Source organism: Salmo salar, chromosome 25, assembly GCF_965601325.2.
Source record: "Salmo salar chromosome 25, fSalSal1, whole genome shotgun sequence".
Taxonomy (NCBI): domain Eukaryota; kingdom Metazoa; phylum Chordata; class Actinopteri; order Salmoniformes; family Salmonidae; genus Salmo; species Salmo salar.
The window spans coordinates 42,143,730-42,168,648 of record NC_138315.1 but is presented as its reverse complement, the minus strand read 5'-3'; the positions used below and the strand labels follow the sequence as shown (position 1 = coordinate 42,168,648).

General features: G+C 42.5%; 2 protein-coding genes across 6 annotated transcripts in view; one reads left to right on the top strand and one right to left on the bottom strand.

Annotated features, from left to right (window-relative positions):
* The window catches only part of LOC106586795 (ubiquitin carboxyl-terminal hydrolase 9X), an 81,910-nt gene extending 74,052 nt beyond the window's left edge, over nucleotides 1-7,858 (bottom strand). For 4 of the 5 annotated variants that reach the window (XM_082969162.1, XM_082969166.1, XM_082969164.1 and 1 more), the window contains exon 1: nucleotides 7,440-7,858. The gene's annotated coding sequence lies outside the window, so the exon portion shown is untranslated. The other variant, XM_082969163.1, reaches the window with a different exon arrangement.
* Nucleotides 7,859-10,358: 2,500 nt separating this feature from the next.
* LOC106586797 (mediator of RNA polymerase II transcription subunit 14) overlaps nucleotides 10,359-24,919 on the top strand; it is a 38,363-nt gene continuing 23,802 nt past the window's right edge. The window contains exons 1-16 of the mRNA XM_014174464.3: nucleotides 10,359-10,779; nucleotides 11,074-11,100; nucleotides 11,258-11,363; nucleotides 11,625-11,798; nucleotides 12,208-12,337; nucleotides 13,520-13,648; nucleotides 15,275-15,382; nucleotides 16,280-16,412; nucleotides 16,526-16,676; nucleotides 16,775-16,886; nucleotides 17,033-17,158; nucleotides 17,252-17,330; nucleotides 21,195-21,354; nucleotides 22,223-22,417; nucleotides 24,403-24,537; nucleotides 24,766-24,842. Coding sequence (XP_014029939.1) covers nucleotides 10,607-10,779; nucleotides 11,074-11,100; nucleotides 11,258-11,363; nucleotides 11,625-11,798; nucleotides 12,208-12,337; nucleotides 13,520-13,648; nucleotides 15,275-15,382; nucleotides 16,280-16,412; nucleotides 16,526-16,676; nucleotides 16,775-16,886; nucleotides 17,033-17,158; nucleotides 17,252-17,330; nucleotides 21,195-21,354; nucleotides 22,223-22,417; nucleotides 24,403-24,537; nucleotides 24,766-24,842 — 2,015 coding nt within the window. The 5' untranslated portion in view covers nucleotides 10,359-10,606. The remainder of the gene's footprint in view (nucleotides 10,780-11,073; nucleotides 11,101-11,257; nucleotides 11,364-11,624; nucleotides 11,799-12,207; nucleotides 12,338-13,519; nucleotides 13,649-15,274; nucleotides 15,383-16,279; nucleotides 16,413-16,525; nucleotides 16,677-16,774; nucleotides 16,887-17,032; nucleotides 17,159-17,251; nucleotides 17,331-21,194; nucleotides 21,355-22,222; nucleotides 22,418-24,402; nucleotides 24,538-24,765; nucleotides 24,843-24,919) is intronic.

Genomic DNA, 24,919 nt, shown 5'->3' with positions numbered 1-24,919 from the left:
GCCAAGGAACTTAAACTTTCCACCGTCTCCACTGCTGTTCCATCGATGTGGATAGGGGGGTGCTCCCTCAGCTGTTTCCTAAAGTCCACAATCATCTCCTTGTTTTGTTGACGTTGAGTGAGAGGTTATTTTCCTGACACCACACTGAGTGCCCTCACCTCTGCCATGTAGGCTGTCTTTGTTGGTAATCAAGTCTACCACTGTAGTGTCGTCTGCAAACTTGATGATTGAGTTGGAAGCGTGCATGGCCATGCAGTCATGGGTGAACAGGGAGTACCGGAGGGCTGAGAACGCACCCTTGTGGGGAGTGGAGATGTTGTTTCCTACCTTCACCACCTGGGGGAAGCCCGTCAGAAAGTCCAGGACCCAGTTGCACAGGGCAGGGTCGAGACCCAGGGTCTCAAGCTTATTGATGTGCTTGGAGGTTACTATGGTGTTGAATGCTGAGCTGTAGTCAATGAACAGCATTCTTACATAGGTATTCCTCTTGTCCAGATGGGATAGGGCAGTGTGCAGGGCGATGGCATCGTCTGTGGACCTATTGAAGCGGTAAGCAAATTGAAGTGGGTCTAGGGTATCAGGTAGGGTGGAGGTGATATGATCCTTGACTAGTCTTTCAAAGCACTTCATGATGACATTAGTGAGTGCTACGGGGCGAGTCATTTAGTTCAGTTACCTTAGCTTTCTTGGGAACAGGAACAATGGTGGCCATCTTGAAGCATGTGGGGACAGCCGACTGGGATTTATTGAATATGACTACTTCTATGTGTGCGCGTCCTTACTCAACATTGAAAAGGAGTGGTCCAAACAAAAGACAATGACTACATTTTATTGACAACTCGTAAATGGAATTAAATAAACCAAAACAACTTGCTTCTCACAAGTGTAGCAAAAGTCGTGCACTCTGGAAACAATGTGTCCACTCCGACAATGAAAACACGAAGACTGGAATAAGATTGAATGCATCAAAAGAAATCACCTTAACCAAAGTAACAAACATTCTAGATGAGAAACTATAGGAATTAACAGTAAATGTACTACTGGTGATATACAGCGCATTCGGAAAGTATACAGTATCAGTCAAAAGTTTGGACACCTACTCATTCAAGGGTTTCTTTAATTTTACAATTTTCTACATGGCAGAATAATAGTGAAGACATTACAACAATGAAATAACACATATGGAATCATGTAGTAAGCAAAAAAAAGTTATACAAATCAAAATATATTTTATATTTGAGAATCTTCAAACGAGTCACCCTTTCCTTGATGACAGCTTTGCACACTTGGCACTCTCTCAACCAGATTCACCTGGAATGCTTTTCCAACAGTCTTGAAGGAGTTCTCACATATGCTGAGCGCTTGTTGGATGCTTTTCCTTCACTCTGCAGTCCAACTCAACCCAAACCCTCTCAATTGGGTTGATTGTGGAGGCCAGGCCATCTGATGCAGCACTCCATCCCTCTCATTCTTGGCCAAATAGCCCTTACACAGCCTGGAGGTGTGTCGAGTCATTGACCTGTTGAAAAACAAATCATAGTCCCACTAAGCGCAAACCACATGAGATGGCGTATCGCTGCAAAATACTGTGGTAGCCATGCTGGTTAAGTGTGCCTTGAATTCTAAATAAATCCCAGACTGTGTCACCAACAAAGCACCCCAACACCATCACACCTCCTCCTCCATCCCTCACGGTGGGAACCACACATGCGGAGATCATCCATTCACCTACTCTGCGTCTCACAAAGACACAGAGGTGAATTTGGACTCATCAGACCAAAGGCAGGATTTCCACCGGTCTAATGTCCATTGCTTGTGTTTCTTGGCCCAAGCAAGTCTCTTCTTATTGGTCTTTTAATAGTGGTTTCTTTGCAGCAATTCGACCATGAAGGCCTGATTCACAGAGTCTCCTCTGAATAGTTGATGTTGAGAAGTGTCTGTTACTTGAACTCTGTGTAGCATTTATTTGGGCTGCAATCTGAGGTGCAGTTAACTCTAATGAACTTACCTCTGCTGCAAAGGATAACTCTGGGTCTTCCTTTCCTGTGGCGGTCCTCGTGAGAGCCAGTTTCATCAGAGCGCTTGATGGTTTTTGCAACTGCACTTCAAGAAACTTTCAAAGTTCTTGAAATATTCCGTATTGACTGACCTTCATGTCTTAAAGTAATGATGGACTGTCGTTTCGCTTTGCTTATTTGAGCTGTTCTTTGAGCTGCCATAATATGGACTTGGTCTTTTACCAAATAGGGCTATCTTCTGTATACCACCCCTAACTTGACACAACACAACACAGCTGACTGGCTCAAATGCATTGAGGAAAAAAAATTCCACAAATTAACTTAAGGCACACCTGTTAATTGGAATGCATTCCAGGTGACTACCTCATGAAGCTGGTTGAGAGAATGCCATGAGTGTGCAAAGCTGTCAAAGGCAAAGGGTGGCTACTTTGAAGAATCTCAAATATAAAATAAATTGATTTGTTTAACACTTTTTGGTTACTACATGATTCCATGTGTGTTATTTCATAGTTTTGATGTCTTCACTATTATTCTACAATTTCAAAAATAGTAAAAATAAAGAAAAACCCTGGAATGATTAGGTGTGTCCAAACTTTTGACTGGTACTGTATATGTAAACGTTTGACTAAAACAATCTCGGTCAACCAACAGCCTGACGACCAAACAATTGACCAGTCAACTAATTGGTGTCAGCCCAAAAGTTTTTGCTAGCTTTCATGCCCACCTTCAAATTCAAAAATACTGCTCATTGAAGCACAATAATCCTTAGCTAGATGTGAAATAGGGCAAGTAATACTTCATCAAAAAAGCATCAACATAGATTTTTTTGTTTTCGCTTAGATTAATCGGACAGTTTTGAGGCAGTAATGGGGTTTAGCAGATGATGTCACCTAATGGTAATATTTGTTAATGTTAGACACACTGAGGTATAGGTTAGACCTTATACATCAGTAGGTTAGACAGCACATTATAGCCAAACTACTTTTGAACTATTCCATACCGTCAATGCTGACTTTGACGTAAGACAGTGTCATTGAAAAGCATGGAAGAGAATTGGAACGCTAGTGTACTTCCTGAATTGACTGGAATTTAAATGAAATTGACCCCAACCCTGCTAAATGCACATGAATTAATTGTAGTCCCTAATAAACATTTTTATACACAAACAAGCAAAAGAACTCAAGATGAACAGTTGTGGTTCAAGTCTAACTAAATGACTGCCATGGAGTGTTACTTAAACAGGCTCATTCTGACAGTATAATGATCATCATACACGCAGCATAACCGGCATGCCTGCCAGCATGAAAAACAATTAATAGCCAAGTGGATCATTGGCCTGCGTTTCAGTGCTGTAATGACACTAACGTCAGGGCTCTGTTGATGGGTTCTCTCAACAGTGCCCTCCGCTTGGAAGAATCACTGATCTAGGGATCAACCCCTTACAGTGGCCAAAAGCCACAAGACGGAAACTCTTAGGGTTAAGGATGGAAATCATCTGGGAAGGATGGGATTCATGTAAGACTACCGCACTCAGGTAATCCCCTGCACAATCCCATAGCATTGGCCATCAAGATAAATCTCAAACGTTTTAGATTGAGCAATAACATGCAAAACAAAGCAAAACGAAACAATCGTTCAGTGACGAATCCCCAATCTAATATTCATCCAATTGAGATCAGAAGGAAAACCAAAATAATAGGCCTAAGCACGTGACGCTGATATCATGAAAACTGTTAGGTAAGATTGGATATCCATCGTCTGCTCCCAACGATGGAAATGTGACATACTGTACTTGCTGCTCGCTTTTCCTACTACCATAAGCCCCTGACCAGATGGAAACTTGACAGTTATTCTACAAACCACATATGCTGGAATAGGAAATTAATCATACACCATTTAGAGTTCAGTCTTATTCTTCACATGTACAGAGGTGGTGGAGGCACACAGTGTTTTAGGATTTGAACTCTGAACAGCATAAAGCAAAGACAACAACTCTCAGTTTCAGACAAGAGAGGGGATTTCCTGAAGTAACCATGGGATCGGTTGGCCAGGAATCAGGAGATATATTTCTCATCCCTTTTCGCTTTCACTCTCCTTTACGTTTCTGTTCCAGAACACAGAATGTCTAGATGAAATACAAATGTATGCTTTTTTCCCCTCTCAGTCTTTGGGAAAACTGCTCAACCACTTCACGATTTAAAATCAACTTCCTTGAAAAAAAAAAAAAGCCTAAATCAGCAGCATCTTTCTTATCAAAATATATAGTTTCAATATCTAGCCTACAGAAACGCAAAGCCTCAACTTCATTAAAGTCTAGGAGAAAGTCATCACCATAAATTCTATTCTCCCTCCAGCTCGAAGGTACAATCTGCCTTATAACCACACCACGCACACCGAGCTTGTATGTCCCAACAAAGGCCAACCGCAGTTCCAGAGGACACAAAGGCCATAAGGATGAGTATTATTAGCTCTCTCTGTCCTCTCCACCCAGCTGAAAGCCTGGGTAGCGTTCAGTCTGGTGTAACCGATGTGAAATGGCTAGCTAGTTAGCGGGGTGTGCACTAATAGCGTTTCAATCGGTGATGTCACTCGCTTTTGTGGAGCGATGGGTAACGATGCTTCGAGGGTGGCTGTTGTCGATGTGTGCAGAGGGTCCCTGGTTCGAGCCCAGGTAGGGGCGAGGAGAGGGACGGAAGCTAGACTGTTACAACACCAAAATAGAAATATATTGAGTAGAATAAATATACATTCCTCTCTCTGACATGACGAGTAGAGAATTATGTCTGATGATATATTCATGGCATTTCTATCTGCAAAGTTCAGTATGTTGCATCCTCCTGAACACATATGTGGCTGCAATCAGTTGGCTGCAGGGACGACACCAGTCTTGCCTGGCAGAGAGACAATATGACTGGAAATCCAATCCACCCCAGTTCGGAACAAGAGGGTTTGATCATGTATTCCCTACACATTATATTTCCTTCATAGGCCTTGATATATTCGGCTACATATTTAAATGGTTGGGTCTGGACTGACCGTGACTAAGTTTGTGATGTCATTAAAGAAACCACCGCAGCTGTGCTGGTCTGGTAAAGCTGGAGAGCTCTGTGTGTGCTTGCGTCCGTGCGAGTTCTCTGATCAACACCTGGCTGCTTTACTCTTTGACGTTAGGTAGCTATAATGAGATACTTGTTTAAAAATATATATATATATTGAGAACAGCTTTATCATTCCAGAGAGGACATTGGTAAAATGATAATTCAACACAAAACTTCAAGCCCTGCAAAACACAATCTGATCAAACAGTGATTAGGCGCAACCCTAAAAGCCATTAAAAGTGATCCTGCTGATATGTCATCTTCGGGAGATGCCTGGGTGTGGTAGTAGTAGGTCTACATTTTTTTAAGGATTCTAAATAATCTGTAGCACTGTGTTCACATTTGTATCCATCTGCTAGAGGTCAATTCAGTTACGAAACAAATTGAGTGAACTTTTGAGGTACTAAAACTGAGACATTTCCTGTCCTTAGCATGTGGCCACTGGCGTCAGAAACATGCCATTAAAATGCTTCTACTGCAGGACATTCCCTAGAGAGCCCAGCTCAAAACCACACTATTGAGTAGGCTACAGTTGGATCCCCATAAGTGATGAATGCATTTAGCCACTGCTAATTAAGCAACAGCATATTGCACAAAGAAAACACCAGTCAGTCAGTGATCATTCCTTCTAAATCAGTAACTGCGAATTGAAAATAATACCATACCGAATGGCATTGTGAAACAAGGGAGGTCATCCTCTGTTCAACATCCTTCTGTCTCTAACTGGATGACTAGCTAATAACGCATAAATACTGTTGCTGCCTGTCGGGCTAGCTAGCTCTTTAAACATCACTTGCTGGCTATGTCATGTGAAATGGGCCTTGAATTACAGCTGTTTCCCGAATGACAGGGGCCACTAGACAGTAAGGGCCAAACCTGAGAGTTCAGCCCTAAATCACTCAGAAATAAGCTATGTCCATGACGACATTGGAGGAGACATTATATATATTTATGCCATTGATCTAGCTGATTAGCCATTTATATTTCTTCCGTCATTCTAATAAGATGACTATGAAAACAGTCACTGACTAACGTTAGTTAGCATTTTGCAAGGATGTTGTTGGCAAGTAAGTTCATTGACAGGCAATAGATTACGCATTCGTTTACAAGTTATGAAAAATAAATTATATCATATTACAGTTGCCCAAACAGGTCCATGATTATGTAGCTACATTTTCATCTTTGCTAGCTACTTAAAATACATCCAACACGGGTGTATCTGTCAACTTAGCTAGATAGCTAGCTACAGTACTTCGCTAACGTAACATTGGGTTGGTTGGCTGTGTGATCTGCTTGCATTCATCATCAAGGAAATTAAGATCGTATTCCAAAATCAGAAATGTCATATCATTACACTTCGAAATATCAAGACAATAACATTTTGTAAAAACAGCTAGGTTGCTAAATTGGAAGCTAACTAGCTAACAACAACCGTATTAAGTCTGATATCGCAGTGCGATCCGTCACTTGAAGGCCTAGTTTCCAAGCGCAGTTTTCCAGGCCTTTGCCTGGCCAGCAACTGTAACCGTTGATAAAAATTCATTAGGGTAGTTGTAGAAGGTAGCTGGATATCTAGCATGATTTAGACACATACCACGAATTCATCGTTTTGAAATATTTGCATTTCAGCAGACAATGCGCTAACGTTCGCTAGTTAGCTGTAGTTAAGGAGCAGGCCGCACAACCACGTCCATAGTCAAATATTTTATTGTGGTGTTAGCTAACCTTACAGCTCCTCTAGCCAACATTGACAAGTTAGCTAGTTAGACGTATCTACAGTTGTCACGGCGCGACATTTCTGGATTTAACCCCTATTAAAACAACTCAGACATCTGGTTCAGGGGTGGAGAACCGCCTGTCATTACGTTAACTAGCCAAAGAGCTCGACAGCTGATTTAAACGTCAACTAGTTAGCTGATATCGACCCGGCTTTCAATAACGTTAATGTTCACGAGCTAGCTAACTGTTAGCTTAGCTAGCCAACTCCACATTGACTTGCTCCCCCCTGTCAGTGGGTGAGTCAGACAGCAACTTGGTAAACTTCACTAACGTACAGTAGCTAACTACGTTAGCTAGCGTTAGCTTCCTTATCTATTCTGGCAGAACTAATAACATTACTTAGACAGCCAGCTAGCTAACATTCCCAATCCAAGTTAAATTATTTAATAATTAACGACGCGAATCACCGTATTTCAGTCCAAGACATTTCTAACAAAATAAATAACGTTAGAGCTAGCTAACGTTACCAAGTCAGCTGCCATTACCTGCATCCACCAGCTGATGTTAACAGTGCAAACTAACGTTAGTTGCTATAACCACTTACCAGGAATTTGATAGGACTTCCCCTCTATTCACGAGCTACTCCAGCCTTGACGAGTGTGTCGTTGTTTATTACATAAATGTGCCCTATATCTTGCTATTTCATTTGAAGCTCAACTGTCAGTTTGAATAATCTGGTTCCTTGGTTTTTTTGTCAGCTCTTGGGTGTTTTTCCTGCGTCACCAGCGCGCTAGCAGCCCCCCCAAGTCTATCTAGAGACTAGCGGATCTCTTGTCAGTTCGGTCCTAGCCAGTCAGTCACAACTTGCCGCTAGTGAACTGCTTCAATGTGGCGGAAGCGCAGTCCTGAACAACGTGAAAACAGATGCCAAACGGCTTTCCGAACTCTAAATGTCAACATTAGTTAACGAGCCAACTAGCTATTCTGTGGAGAACAACTTCGCAAATGGAACCTGTGCTGAATGGTAACAAAAATCAATACAATGTAGAATAGATGGTTGACTCCAACCCGGATATTGGATTCGCTTATCCAGGATTTTCTTCAACTCCCATATTCATTGCTTGCCGAATCAAAATGGGTTTTTGTAGGACTACATATCGCCTCCTGCTGTCATGGATCTGTTGAGTCTGTCAGTCAGATATTCTATAACAAACATTTATCAGTGTGTAATAGATACATATGATCTATCATAAATGGTGTATTATTGGGCGCCTAAGACAGTGCATATTTCAGTTGGCCAAGGAGAAAAACCAAAGTTCTGTTCAAATACCAGTAGGACTGCACATCCCTTCCTCCAAAATGAGACCCCTTCTAGGGGTAGGCGGGTCCCCTTTGCCCTTCCCTAGAGAGGTAGCCCTTCCCAACACTTCTCTGTAGAACTGTGAGGAGGGTGCTGGTCTGTCAACTGATAGACATATGAGGAGGGGTCAGGTTACTAATCTTAGTCTCTCTGGGAACATAGAAAAATATTAAACAGAATACTCAAAGGCTTAAAGTCCAGTGTCATTTGGTTAAGATCAGAGACCTGCACAGTACCAGGGAAGTGGATATGAATGAATGAACTATGAACTACTGTTGGGAGACTGCAGAGAGACAGAGAGAGAGACAGAGAGAGAGAGACAGAGCGAGAGATAGAGATATCGAGAGAGAGAGAGAGAGAGAGAGAAAGGACGCTCAACTGCTGACTCACTGGACAGCCATAGTCCAGCGGCTAAAGTGGGATTAACCCCTGCACACACATTTCCCCTCTACAGTTGTGTGTGTGTGTGTGTGTGTGTGTGTGTGTGTGTGTGTGTGTGTGTGTGTGTGTGTGTGTGTGTGTGTGTGTGTGTGTGTGTGTGTGTGTGTGTGTGTGTCGTGCAAGTGTGTACGTGTTTGTGTGTATGTGTGTGTTTCTAGCACTTTCCCTTTATCTCACCTTTTGTGCATTGACCCTCATGCCCTTCATCTGTCCTGTCAGTGGTTTGAAATGACAGCAAGGGCATAGCTGTTCTTGAAATCTACAAGGAGGTGAAGCACTCTGGTAAAGTCATAATCTGACCATATACTGTTTTCGCTGTTCTCCCCAGAGCTGTCACAATTCCAGACAAGGCATCCATGTAACGCAATAATAGTTTGACAAAAAAAAGACGATTGTCACTTGTTTGGTTCACAGTCAGATTCTGTGTTAATGTTTTGATTCCCATGTTTTTGCAGGCATGTCGTATTGACATAAAGCAATGTATCATCCTGTAAAAAGGAACAGGAAAGGAATGGAAAAGTAATTCCTATTACCTCCCTCTGGGAATCTAGGAGTCAGCAGGTATTCCAATCAGAATTCCACCCTAATACCATTACCATTGACTCTGGCACTGCCAACATAATCTATGGCTTGAATTGTTTTTCTTTACCAGCCATTCAGGTCCATGGGGAGTTGGAATGTATCAAATCCTATACTGAAGTTTAATTCAATTTACTTGACAGGGACAATGCACATCAAATCCTCAAATATATAATATGTACACCAGTGTATGTATCTATTTGTTTTGTCCTTTATTATGTTTTGTCTGTATGTTCTCCTGAGGGACAAATAAGGTCTATCAGTCCAGTGGTGGAAAAAGTACCCAATTGTCATACTTGAGTAAAAGTAGTGGTACCTTAATTAAAAATGACTTAAGTAAAAGTGAGTCACCCAGTAAAATTCTACTTGAGTAAAAGTCTAAAAGTATTTGCTTTTAAATATACTTAAGTATCAAAAGTAAATGTAATTGCAAAAATATACTTAAGTATCAAAAGTAAAAGTACAAGTATAAATAATTTCAAATTGCTTATATTAACCAAACGGCAAAATTTTATTTACGGATTTACGGATAGCCAGAGGCACACTCCAACACTTAGACATAATTTGCTAAGCATTCAACATGTAATAAGTACTTTTCGGTGTCAAGAAAAATGTATGGAGTAAAAAAGTACATTATTTTCTTTAGGAAATCTGTGAAGTAAAAGTAAAAGTTGTCAAAAATAGAAATAGTAAAGTAATGTACAGATACCCCCAAAAACTACTTAAGTAGTACTTAAAAATATTTTTACTTAAGTACTTTACGCCACTGTATCTGTCATATGATCTGTCAAACTAACTAAAATGTCATGCACAATTTCCAGTACGAAATGACAGGAGGACATATTATAAAAGCCGAATAGACATTATAAACGTGGTGGATGTTTCAAACTATGAGGAAAATATTTGATGTACTTAAAATACCACTGATTGGTTACATTTATTATCGCTCACACAACCACTGGCGCTGATCAGGGGCCAGTTTGATTGTTTATTGCCTGAACTAATTGACAAAAAACCTAGTGAATGAACACTGATCCTGGGACAGCAGAGTAAACACGAGCGACTCCTTACATTTGGTCATTTTAATGATTGTTTCTCCAGTCCATGAAGTCCGTCTACGGGTATTCCTTTCCACCTAACCGTGATCACTTCCCGTCAGACAGTAAAGATGGCGGTTGAACAGCATTGAATATGTTCTGTAATAAGCCATTGAAACGCGGGTATTTGCCAATGTTTCAATGGGGCGAAGACGCCGAGCCCCTACTTAATAATTACGTTGCGCGAAATAATATAGAATATGTGTAACATTTGTTCCAGTTTGAAGTAATTTCGAGTCGATAGTTTACATTTTTTCCGGTCTCCATCGTTGGAGCTTTCCTTGTTATTTTAAAATGGCTCCAGTGCAGATTGGATCAGATGGGCAACTGGTCCCTATCGGGGGTCCCACCTCGGCCACCCAACCGCCTTCTTCCGGACCCCAGGCGGCGCAAGGGGTCCGGCTGAGCCTGCTGATTGAGTTTCTCCTGCAGAGGACCTACCATGAAATCACCCTGTTGGGTGAACTGTAAGTAGCTAATGACGAGACTCCGTCAAGTGAGCTATTGATGTTGACTCTTGTTATATCCAGGTCCATCAGGCTCAAAATAGTGTTTATGATGTGTTTTGTTTCATGGCAAAGCGATTGGAATGTAGATAGTTGTGCAAGTAGCCTACTTGGAATCTTTTCTTTCAACCATTTATTTCACCCTTGCGTCCATATTCATTGAGGTTTCTTTATTTTCTGTGTTCATATGGTGTGGTAAAATGATGTTGTGATGATATCTGAAAGTTACCCATAGTGTTTCTGTCCTTCTTGCAGTCTACCCAGAAAAACAGACATGGAAAGGTAAGTGTGTCTCTTGGTTCACTCAGTGTGCTCACTGATGAAATTGACTTGTCAAAATGTGAATGTTGTGTTGTATGTGACAGGCACATTTTTGCCTCTTCTTTGACCATTGGTGCCGATGAGTTTGAAAACTTTTCTACTGTACTGTTTCTGACAGAAAAATCGAGATTGTCCAGTTTTCCAGTCGGACCAGGCAGCTGTTTGTGCGTCTCCTTGCCCTGGTGAAATGGGCCAGCAACGCTGGGAAGGTGGAGAAGTGTGCGGTATGTAAACAAGACTACAGTACTCTACTACACCAATCATATTCTCACAGTGGGCATACACAACCAGATACTAGATTGAGTTATGCACATACAAGTCCAACCTTCTCACAATTTTTCCCACTGATATCAATGCAGTGTTTATATGAAAGTTTGAGTTAGGCCTACTTGCACATTATTAAAAATTAGAACTACTTAGTAGTCATTAACAGTCGTAAGCTAACCTGACCTCTAACCCCTAACCTCCGGTTTCCATGATAACAGATGATCTCCAGCTTCCTGGACCAGCAGGCCTTCTTGTTTGTGGACACGGCTGACAGGCTGGCATCGCTGGCGAGGGACGCCCTGGTGCACGCACGCCTGCCCAGCTTTGCCATCCCGTTTGCCATCGATGTGCTCACCACCGGCTCATACCCGCGCCTGCCCACCTGCATACGAGTAAGACACCCCTAACTGGTCTGTGTTGTCCATCTTTCTGTTATTTATTGTATTGGTGTCTTTTGGCCTCTTGACCAGACCTCTTTATTATAAATGAGAGCTGGTTCTCTGTTGACTTGCCTGGTTAAGTAGTGCTCACTGGTCAAATAGAATGAGGCGTCTGATGCCTCTGTGTTCATTAGCTACTGTAGCTGAAGTAGCCATGGTGACTGCCTGGTTTAGCCAGCAATTTTGTCCTTCATGCGCTCTGTACTCTTCGTTTGTGTGCATGATGTACATATGTGCACAAACACATAAACCCTTAGTTGGTTACCACCACCAACTGGACGGGAGTGTGGAATAGGAACGGAGAAATCTGTAGCCCTGTTTGGGCCAGTGCATTGACAGCTGTGTGTGCGTGTGTGTGTAGGATAAGATCATTCCTCCAGATCCCATCACTAAAGTGGAGAAACAGACAACCCTGAACCAGCTCAATCAGATCCTGCGACATCGTCTTGTCACAACAGACCTACCACCTCAGCTAGCCAACCTCACCGTGGGTAAGAAACACACACACGCACAGCCACATATGCACAACCACACACATACACACACAGGGTTCCATTGAAATCCTTGGGCGGGCCACCGAGGCATCCCGAAGAAACACTTAAGTCCAAACAGTGTAAAAAAATATATATATATTTTGTGGACACCCCTTCAAATGAGTGGATTCAGCTATTTCAGCCACACCCATTGCTGACAAGTGTATAAAATCGAGCACACAGCCATGCAATCTTCATAGACAAACATTGGCAGTAAAATGGCCTTACTGAAGAGCTCAGTGACTTTCAACGTGACACCGTCATAGGATTCCACCTTTCCAACAAGTCAGTTTGTTAAAATGTTGTCATGCTAGAGCTGTCCCTGTCAACTGTAAGTGCTGTTATTGTGAATTGGAAGCATCTAGGAGCAACAACGGCTCAGCCGCGAAGTGGTAGGCCACACAAGCTCACAGAACGGGACCACCGAGTGCTGAAGCGCGTATTGCATAAAAATTGTCCTCGGTTGCAACACTCACTACCGAGATCCAAACTGCTTCTGGAAGCAACGTCGACACAAGAACTGTTCATCGGCAGCTTCATGAAATGGGTTTCCATGTCCGATCAGCCGCACACAAGCCTAAAATCACAATGCCAAACATCGATGTAAAGCTCATCGCCATTAGACTCTGGAGCGGTGGAAACGCTACCTTACACCTTTGGGATGAATTGGAACGCAGTCTGCGAGCCAGGCCTAGTCGCCCAACATCTGTGCTGATGCTGTTGTGGGTGAAGACCCCGCAGTAATGTAGTATTGATTTAGCTATCATGTTTGCTCGAAAGATCACAGCATTAGCAATGGCAAAATGCATAGAATAAGAAATTAGCATTAAAACTGCAAAATATTCTCTCAGTTCCATGGGAGAATATGTAGAATCTCAGGAAATTAACTTTAAAAATGAAACAATTTCACTCAGCTCCATGGAGAAATGTGTAGAATTGCCGAGAATTTGCTTTAATATTTCAAAAGTTCTCTACACCATTAAATCCAACGGAGACGAGGGGTGGACCACGCCCCTTTTTTTTGTTCCTGGAAAAAAATAACTACTCACACACAAAGTTGGCCAACCTCTCCATGGGTAAACATCACACAGCAAAACAGTTTCTGGCTATTGAAAAGGTGGCAACCATTATGTGTTGTAGTTAACGGGCGTGTGAAGTTCCGCGTGGAGGGGGAGTTTGAGGCCACTCTGACAGTGATGGGGGATGACCCAGATATTCCCTGGAGACTGTTGAAGCTGGAGATACTGGTGGAGGACAAGGAGACTGGAGGTAAGATACACAACACCTGAATGACCACACGCCTAACACATCAATCTAGGATTAGAGCTAATCTAGGTTTTGTAAATCTAGGTTTATAATTAATCAGAGATGTGTTGCACCACTTTACTTTTAAATCTGAATCAGTAAATCTATGATTAATGGTTTTAAACTATTATTAGTGACATGTTACACCGAAATAGGAGGTATTTCGTGAGTTGAAACGAAGTAGCTAGCCTACCTGACAAATGATGCCACAAAGTTGCTGTTCCTTGATAAAATAATAACAATGTAACATTAGAGCTACTGCAATTCCATCGTGAAAGGTTATCATGGGTTGGCTAATTTTGAAATAAAATCCGTTATTTGCCAGTACTAGACAGAAAACTCATTTGTTAGCTACAGTAGCTAGCTAGTTTATAAACCTAGCTAGCATCTAATATTATTTAGCCATTTATTATTTGTCAGCTCGCCACCTTATCATGGCATGTCAACGAAGTTCAAATTTCTCCGCTTGTCGGAGCTGATGGAGGAATTTAGTACCGTACTGGAGGATAAAAAGACAGACAACACAACTGTCAAAAAGAAGGAAGACACCTGGGCCATTTTATGCGACAAATGTAATGGCTCGACACAGGTTAAAGAGAAGAGGGACACAAATCGGATGAAAGCGTGCTGGAATTTTTCTTAAAGCAAAAGCCAAAAAGGATGCAGCAGAGGAGAGGCGGGGGCTATTTCAGACCTGAGCCGGAGGGGGGCCTCCGTCCAAGGGAATTGATCCTATCACCCAGAAAATATGCGAGATGATTTCCCAGCAGTTTGCCCCTCTCCGTAATCCCTATGATGATGACGGACAACATGACCCACCAATATTTAGTAAGCATAAATAACTGGTAAATATCAATGCCGATAATGCACGTTAAAACGAACGTTAATGCTACTTCACTACAATGTTAACGCTATCAGGCCCGTTACAGCATGCTGCATAAAATCATCATTCGTACCAAGGCTGGGCATATCATGAACTCCAATTTAATTGTTGTACAAAATGGGCACGTAAATAGCCTACTAATAATTATCATAAAACTCAACAGGATTAAACCTGTCTCTAATTATTCTCTGAGGAACTCTCCACAGAAGATATGCTGCCATTTTATTAGTTAAACCACCTCAAGTGGCAGTTTAGAATTGATCTCCAATCTAAATTTTTATATATAAATTATATTTTATATTTATATTTATATATATATATATTTTTATAAACAACAGGCTTATAATTAATCTACGTTTTAAAGTGAAAACTAAATTTAAATTAAGTCCTTCCTCTAATCTAACTAGGATTAATTTAAAACTAGGTTTAACATTTGATGCAACAAGATTAATAGATACATCTTGATTTAGCCCAGTTTAAGAGTTAATCCATATTGGGGCAACTCACCCCCACTGTACAACTCTCACCAACTTCATCTACTGTAGATTATAATTATTCTGGTCCTGATGCGCAGGAGGAATCCAACTTGAATGAAAAATGCAGCCAGCACTCACAAATGAACTATTTCATAAGATTTCTTTCTTTTTTTCGCCATCCTCCATTTTCTATATTTCCCCCTCCATCCTCCCCCCGCCCCCTCCTTCTAGATTGCAGAGCTCTTGTCCACAGTATGCAGGTGAACTTCATCCATGAGCTGGTGCAGTCGCGCCTGTTTGCAGACGAGAAACCACTGCAGGACATGTACAGCTGCCTGCGTATCCTTTGTGTGTGTGTGTGTGTGTGTGTGGGTGTGTGCGCTGTTTCTGTGCAGACAGTGGGCTCAGGGCCAAGTCTGGCTTGAGCTGCTGCAGTGTGTGTGTGCACACGTACTGTATCGACTGGCAGTGACCATGCATACAGCAGGCCCAGACACCAACAGCATTCCAATGGTCGAGGCCTTGGGGTCAGGGACTGCTGCAGCCAACAGCCACACAAAGTCTTTCAGTTCATCAGGTTCCATGAACCAAGCAGAAATATTTACATTTCATGTACTATTTAGTGTGAATTGAGAATGTAATCCAACACATACACCTGCATACAGACACACACACATTCAAGATTGAGAGAAAAAAACGGGTGTAGTGTTATGGGCCTACATCTGTTGCGCAGTGGGAAATGTGGACCTGGGACATTTTTCAAGATGGTGGTAGTTATGGCAGAAATGCATCTGGCAACCCCCAGCTGCTGCTAATTACCCTCCTATGTTTTCACTGCACTGTCTATCAAGATAATGTGGTTATAACAACATTAAATATCATAACGCTGTCACACAAGCACAAAAATAATGCTACATTTATTTGTAATACCGTTATGCCCAATAGACGGCCAATAATTAAATAGGTTGAAAGATTTCTATGAATCAGTTGTTTTTATTATCCTTAACACAACTCTGTAGCAAGTATGTTTTTCCCATTTATATAGTTTTCATTAGTTTTACTCCGTAGCAAGTATAACTGCCAGACGCGGCCTACTTTAATAGCTGAAGCCTGTCAGCGTCCAGACACACACACACAGTTAGCATGGGTGTGTCTGCATTTCTGTATGTATTGTGAAGATGTGTGTATGCCGTCTTCCTGGCCCAGCCCTTCCTTGACTCTCCCCCCCCCGTCCAGATTCTTTCTGCCTCTCTCTGCAGCTGGAGGTCCTCCACTCCCAGACCCTCATGCTGTACCGAGAGCGCTGGGGAGACCTGGTGCAGGTGGAACACTACATGCCTGCCAAGTGCCTCACACTGGCCGTCTGGAAGTAAGAAACACTTGGTTAGTTGAATGAATAGTTCATCACAGGGAAATTGGTCCATCATTTGACCCATCCCTCTCGCCCTCTCTCTTGGTTCTTCGCTCTCTCCCCCTCTCCAGCCAACAGGTCCTGGGCAGGAAGACGGGCACTGCGTCGGTCCACAAAGTCACCATCAAGATTGACGAATCAGACGGCTCCAAGCCTCTGCAGATCTCCCATGATCCTCCGCTCCCTGCCTGTGACTCCAGACTGATGGAAAGAGCCATGAAGGTGAGCTAACGCCTCGTTCTTCACAGCTACAGTCCTCTACTATTGTTTTGTTGTGATGAGGACCTCATCACAGTCTCTGTTCCTGCCCCCTCCTGTAGATTGATCACTTGTCAGTGGAGAAGCTTTTGATTGATAGCGTGCACGCTCGCTCTCATCAGAAGCTGCAGGAGCTGAAAGCCATCCTGAAGAACAGTAACCCCAGCGACAGCTGTGAGTCTCTCTCTCCTCTCTGACTTATCAATACACTAACTGATGCAACAACACTGACCCAGAATGCAATGAACAGTGTTGTGGACAGAAACAACCATGTTGTCAGTGTGCAATGTTATTGTTGTCTCTCCATGCCTGTGTTTCAGCGTTCATAGAGACCGCTCTGCCCACTCTGGTCATTCCCATCTTGGAGCCCTGCGGACGCTCCGAGTGCCTGCACATCTTCGTAGACCTGCACTCAGGGATGTTCCACCCCATGCTGTATGGGATCGGTAAGCAGGGAGTAGCACACACACCACATCGGTAAGCAGGGAGACACACACATAAATATACACTGTACTGACTTCCACTGTGTCTGTCTCCAGATCAATCCATGCTGGACGACATCGAGAAGACCATCAATGACGACATGAAGCGCATCATATCCTGGCTACAGCAGCTCAAGTAAGTCCACTTCCTGTCTCTCTCGCTCTGTGTCAACTCCCTGTCATATGGCTTATCACTCCTCCTCAGAAAGCCATCATTCCTCCATATCCACACTGGCACATAATTTAGTATGTAAAGTGATTCACCCTAGTACTTTAGTAGTCTATACTTTGTAGTATACCCATATGGATACGAGAAGAGGTACTGTCCCGTTTTTGAAACATGTATATATATATTTTTTTTTTTCTCATCTCTTACGGGACATAGTCTCCGTAATACAGGGGCGGTCTTATGTTAGCCCTTGTCCTAGTGTGGCGCACTGGTAGCATATTGGGAACCTCTGGGAGCCTCGGGGCCTCTCTGGGACGGTGGGCACCTCTGGGAGCCTCAGGGCCTCTCCTTCCTTTTTCACATCTTCCTTAAATTGTGGAAGGACTGTCGGCAGAGATAACTGTCCTGGTGGGGTCTTCCCCATCTCATTATGTGTCCTGGCCACACCATCCAGAGGATATTCAGTCTTCCCATCTGGCCCTCCTGTGCCCTATTATCTCCTGAACTGGGCGTATGTACCTACGGTTCCATCCATATTATCGTCCCTTTATTTCCACTTCATATGACCTTGCGATGATGTGCACTATGTGCCAAGACTCCATGTGGCATCCCTGGTGTGAGGTGACAGGAGCACTCTGACAGCTTGGCCTTTGTTTTATTACAGGCAGATTTTTTTGCATGCTGGTCATAGTAATGTTTTGACTTGTCCTGACGTGCACCCTTGTGTGCCTGAACATCTCTAATGACCTTTGGTGCGAGGAGCTTGGGAGCTGTTAGCAACAGAGAGCGAGTGAGTCTAGACATTAAGCGCTGTACAGGACTGCTGCCGAAGCCCTCTGTGGGAGTATTTCTCCACGCTAAAATGGCTTGCCACACATCTGTGCCTTCCTGCATAGCCTTTGTGATAAGGGTCTTTGCTATTTTCACTGACTCCACCTTAACATTACTCTCACTGATAGGGTGTGGAGGTCACACTCCCAGGCTTTTGCAAAGTCTTGACTCGGGAACTGGGGCCCATTATTCGTAACTACACCACTGTCAGGTATGCCATATCTGCTAAACTGCTGCTTACAACAGTCGATGATGCAAGCCGCTGTTCTGTCAATCACTTTCTCCTACTCCCAAAAATCTGAATAGTAGTCCACTTTTAATCAGAAAAAGAACGTTCTTGACTGTGAACATATCCATTCCCACTTTAGACCAGGGACGTGCTGGTATATCATGTGGCTTCAGCTTTTCCTTTTGCTGTATTTCCAGGAAAATGTACTTCTATGCAGGCTAAGAACATCTTAAAGATGCACTATGAAGAAATCGCTCTGCAGTTTCCTGGTTGCAAAAATGTCAATAGTTCACTATTTAAAAAAATAAATAAATAAATAAAATACACTTTCATCATTATTTAACCAGGTAGGCCAGTTGAGAACAAGTTCTCATTTACAACTGCGACCTGGCCAAGATAAAGCAAAACAGTTAGACACATACAACAACACAGAGTTACACATGGAATAAACAAACATACAGTCAATAATACAATAGAAAAAGTCTATATACAGTGTGTGCAAATGAGGTAAGATAAGGGAGGTAAGGCAGTAAATAGGCCATGGTGGCGAAGTAATTACAATATACCAATTAAACACTGGAGTGATAGATGTGCAGAAGATGAATGTGCAAGTAGTGATACTTGGGTGCAAAGGAGTAAGATAAATAAAAAAATACCGTATGGGGTGAGGTAGTTGGATGGGCTATTTACAGATGGGCTATGTACAGGTGCAGTGATCTGTGAGCTGCTCTGACAGCTGGTGCTTAAAGCTAGTGAGGGAGATAGGAGTCTCCAGCTTCAGTGATTTTTGTTCGTTCCAGTCGTTCGTTCTAGTATAGAACTGGAAGGAAAGGCGGCCAAAGGAGGAATTGGCTTTGGGGGTGACCAGTGAGATATACCTGCTGGAGCGCGTGCTACGGGTGGGTGCTGCTATGGTGACCAGTGAGCTGAGATACGGCGGGGCTTTACCTAGCAAAGACTTGTAGATGACCTGGAGCCAGTGGGTTTGGCGACAAGTATGAAGTGAGGGCCAGCCAACGAGAGAGTACAGGTCGCAGTGGTGGGTAGTATATGGGGCTTTGGTGACAAAACGGATGGCACTGTGATAGACTGCATCCAATTTGTTGAGTAGAGTGTTGGAGGCTATTTTGTAAATGACATTGCCGATCGGTAGGATGGTCAGTTTTATGAGGGTATGTTTGGCAGCATGAGTGAAGGATGCTTTGTTGCAAAATAGGAAGCCAATTCTAGATTTAACTTTGGATTGGAGATGCTTAATGTGAGTCTGGAAGGAGAGTTTACAGTCTAACCAGACACCTAGGTATTTGTAGTTGTCCACATATTCTACGTCAGAACCGTCCAGAGTAGTGATGCTGGATGGGCGGGCAGGTGCAGGCAGCGATCGGTTGAAGAGCATGCATTTAGTTTTACTTGCATTTAAGAGCAGTTGGAGGCCACGGAAGGAGAGTTGTATGGCATTGCTTCAATGCGGTTTGTTAACACAGTGTCCAAAGAAGGGCCAGAAGTACCGTAATTTCCAGACTATTAAGCGCACCTGATTATAAGCCGCACCCACTGAATTAAAAAAAATATATATATTATTTTGAACATAAATAAGCCGCACATGTCTATAAGCCGTAGGTGCCTACCGGTACATTGAAACAAATTAACTTTACACAGGCTTTAACGAAACACGGCTTGTAACAAAAATAAATAGGCTTTAACGAAACACGGCTTGTAACAAAAATAAATAGGCTTTAACGAAGCACGGCTTGTAACAAAAAATTAAAAATTAGCAGTAAGCTTTAGTTGTCTTTTTGCACTGAGTCAATTCCTCACGCTGCTGTTTCCAACGTCTTATCATCGACTCATTAAGACCAAGCTCCCGTGCAGCAGCTCTATTTCCTTTTCCAACAGCCAGATCAATCGCCTTCAACTTGAAAGCTGCATCATATGCATTTCTCCGTGTCTTTTGTCATGATGAGGGTGACAAAATGACTACCGTAATCAGAATGATGGGAAGTTTGAGAGCGCTCGATTTAATCTAAACAGTAAACAAAAAAGTTGTTTGACCTTAACCCGTTCGGCAATTTCATTGGTCTAATGAAAGCTTCATGCCGCCAAAAAACTGACCATGTCACAGAATATGTTTTTTGGGAGAGAAAAAAATTGAAAGCGGGAAAAATCCATATATTAGCCGCGTCATTGTTTAAGCCGCGAGGTTCAAAGCCTGGGGAAAATGTTGCGGCTTATAGTCCAGAAATTACGGTATACAGAATGGTGTCGTCTTAATTTCAGTTTATGTGACAAAACAAGCAAGTATAGTGTAGAGAATCATAGTACCATCTAAACTGCTGTGAAATATATTTTCCTTAACCAAAAATATTATGTTTTAAGCTGTTTTGAAGCTGGTGTACAAAATAAAGTAAAAGACACAAAAAATTAACTTAAGAACGGGAAGCATAGAAATAGCGCACATAGCACCGATTTTAGAGATTCTTAGATTTGCTTTAAATGAGAATGACAGAAACGTGTGTTATAGACCTATGTGAATTCACCTGTAAGCACTGCCCTGTCATAGTGTGATATGCATAGAAATATAATTACTAGAACGGGTATTGCATTTAATTAAATGTTCTGGGATTCTAGTTCTATGATAATATAATCTGTCCAGTAAATGGTCTGTTTGGACAATGTCACATTTCTGTTTACTAATGTTTCCCCCACCCCTCTCTTCTCCCCCATACCTAACTCTCCCTTCTCCCTCTCTCTACTCTTCTCCCTCCCTCCAGGTTTTGGTTAGGAGAGCAGAGGTGTAGACAGTCTGTGAAACACCTCCCCACTATCTGCACAGATATACTACACCTCTCCAACTCTGCTTCCCACCCTGCCAGCAGCCTGTCAAAACACAGGCTCTTCATTCGGCTTACCCGCCTACCACAGTATTACATTGTAAGCCCCTCACGCCTTATGCCTATTACCGTAAATTCCGGACTATAAGCCGCAACTTTTTTCCCAGGCTTTGAACCCCGCTGCTTAAACAATGACGCGGCTAATATAGTGGATTTTTCCCGCTTTCAATTTTTTTTTCTAAAAAAAAAACATTCTGTGACGTGCTCAGTTTTTTGGCGGCATGAAGCTTTCATTAGACCAATGAAATTGCCGAACGGGTTAAGGTCAAACAACTTTTTTGTTTACTGTTTAGATTAAATGGAGCGCTCTCAAACTTCCCATCATTCTGATTACGGTAGTCATTTTGTCACCCTCATCATGGCAAAGACACGGAGAAATGCATATGATGCAGCTTTCAAGTTGAAGGCGATTGATCTGGCTGTTGGAAAAGGAAATAGAGCTGCTGCACGGGAGCTTGGTCTTAATGAGTCGATGATAAGACGTTGGAAACAGCAGCGTGAGGAATTGACTCAGTGCAAAAAGACAACTAAAACTTACTGCACATTTTTTTTTTTTTTTTTACAAGCCGTGTTTCGTTAAAGCCTGTGTAAAGTTCATTTGTTTCAATGTACCGGTAGGCACTTGCGACCTATAGACATGTGCGACTAATTTATGTTCAAAATAATATTTATTTTTAAATTCAGTGGGTGCGGCTTATATTCAGGTGCGCTTAATAGTCCGGAAAATACGGTACTGGTCATCAAAAAACTATTTATTTGTAGCAAACACAAGAAAATGTACAATGGTGTGTGTGTGTGTGTGTGTGTGTGTATTAGTACATTAATCATGCACAACTTTCCCACAATTTTATTTGTTTGTCCTTCCCCTCTCTCCCTGCTTTTTCACCCGTCCATCTTTCCCTCCCTAGGTGGTAGAGATGCTGGATATGCCTGGCTGTCCCACGGAGCTGCAGTACAAGTACTCCTTCCTGTCTGTGTCTCAGTTGGAAGGTGAGGAGGGACCTCCATGCGCCCAGCTCCTGCAGCAATTCAAGCCCAACCTGGAACAGCTCGTCCTGGACAATTCTGCTGGCCAAGGGGCCCGCCCAGGAGCTAAGAGAAAAGTAGGAATGGATTGCAGAACTGCCTGTATTGGTGGCAATGATTTAAAATATAGACAATTTGAAACCATGTCCTAAAAGGAGTAAACCGAGGAAAAGTCCTTACAGTACCAGTCAAAAGTTTGGACACACCTACTCATTCAAGGTTTATTTTCTTTATTTTTTATTTTTACAGTTTTCTACATTGTAGAATAACAGTTAAGACTTCAAAACTATGAAATAACATATATGGAATCATATAGTAACCAAAAAGTGTTAAACAAATCAAAATATATTTTAGATTCTTCAAAGTAGCCACCCTTTGCCTTGATTACAGCTTTGCACACTCTTGGCATTCTCTCAACCAGCTTCATGAGGTAGTTACCTGGAATGCTTTTCCAACAGTCTTGAAGGAGTTCCCACATGCTGAGCACTTGTTGGCTGCTTTTCTTTCACTCTGCGGTCCAACTTATCCCAAACCATCTCAATTGGGTTGAGGTCAGGTGATTGTGGAGGCCAGGTCATCTGATGCATTTACATTTAATTTTGTCATTTAGCAGACGCTCTTATCCAGAGCATACATTTCATTTCATTTCATGCATTTAAAAAAATAATAATAATTTGTACTGGCCCCCCCGTGGGAATCGAACCCACAACCCTGGCGTTGCACACACCATGCTGGCGTTGCAAACACCATGCTCTACCAACTGAGCCACAGGGAAGGCAGCACTCATCACTCTCTTTCTTGGTCAATTAGCCCTTACACAGCCTGGAGGTGTGTTGGGTCATTGTCCTGTTGAAAAACAAATGATAGTTCCACTAAGTGTAAACCAGATGGGATGGCGTATCGCTGCAGAATGCTGTGGTAGCCATGCTGGTCAAGTGTGCCTTGAATTCTAAATAAATCACGGACAGTGTCACCAGCAAAGCACCATCACAGCTCCTCCTCCATCCCTCACGGTGGGAACCACACATGCGGAGATCATCCGTTTACCTACTCTGCGTCTCACAAAGACACGGAGGTTGGAACCAAAAATCTCAAATTTGTACTCATCAGACCAAAGGACAGATTTCCACCGGTCTAATGTCCATTGCTCGTGTTTCTTGGCCCAAGCAAGTCTCTTCTTCTTATTGGTGTCCTTTAGTAGTGGTTTCTTTGCAGCAATTCGACCATGAAGGCCTGATTCACGCAGGCTCCTCTGAACAGTTGATGTTGAAATGTCTGTTACTTGAACTCTGTGAAGCATTTATTTGGGCTGCAGTCTGAGGCTGGTAACTCTAATAAAATAATCCTCTGCAGCAGAGGTAACTCTGGGTCTTCCTTTCCTGTGGCGGTCCTCATGAGAGCCAGTTTCATCATAGCGCTTGATGGTTTTTGTGACGCCACTTGAAGAAACTTTCAAAGTTCTAGAATTGTTCCGAGTTGACTGACCTTCATGTCTTACTGTAATGATGGTCTGTCATTTCTCTTTGCTTATTTGAGCTGTTCTTGCCATAATATGAACTTGGTCTTTTATGAAATAGGGCTACTTCTGTATACCACCACTACCTTGTCACAACATAACTGATTGGCTCACATGAAAGAAATTCCACAAATTAACTTTTAACAAGGCACACCTGTTAATTGAAATGCATTCCAGGTGACTACCTCATGAAGCTGGTTGAGAGAATGCCAAGAGTGTGCAAAGCTGTCATCAAGGCAAAGGGTGGCTACTTTGAAGATTCTCAAATCTAAAATATATTGTAATTTATTTAACCCTTTTTTGGTTACTACATGATTCCATATGTGTTATTTCATAGTTTATGTCTTCACTATTATTCTACAATGTAGAACATTTTTTAAATAAAGAAAAACCCTTGAATGAATAGTTGTGTCCAAACTTTTGCCTGGTACTGTACATATAAACCTTGATATTTTCAGAGAACATGTTATAAATTAAATGTATTATTATTATTTATCGTCGTTATCTCAGTGTTTTCATATCCTCTCTCTCTTCTCCGTCCTCCAGTTATCAGGAGACCAGGGAGCTCTGGAGCCCAAGAAGCCCAAGCGCTCGGGGGAGATGTCTGCCTTCAACAAGGAGCTGGCTCACCTAGTGGCCATGTGTGACACCAACATGCCCTTCATAAGCCTCAGAGTGGAGGTATGGATGGAGGGAGTATACCCTTTTATTCTCTCTCTTCTCTACATCTTACAACTCTCTTCCTCAGTTTTTACTTTTCCACCAGTCCCTTTCCACTGTCTATGTCTTTCTTCATCATCCCTCTCCTCATCCATCCCTCCTGCTCTCTTTCTCACATCTCTCTCATCTCTCCCTCTCTTCCCTCCATTCCTCTTCTTGTCTAAACATGTCTCTCTCCTCTCTCTCTAGTTATCTCAGATGGAGATTCCCCACCAGGGTGTGCAGGTGGAAGGAGACGGCTGCAGCCACGCCATCCGCATCCTCAAGTAAGACTCCACATCGCAGGATATCTTGCAAATCCAGATGTCAGTGGCACTGCCTAATAATATGGAAGTCAATGGGA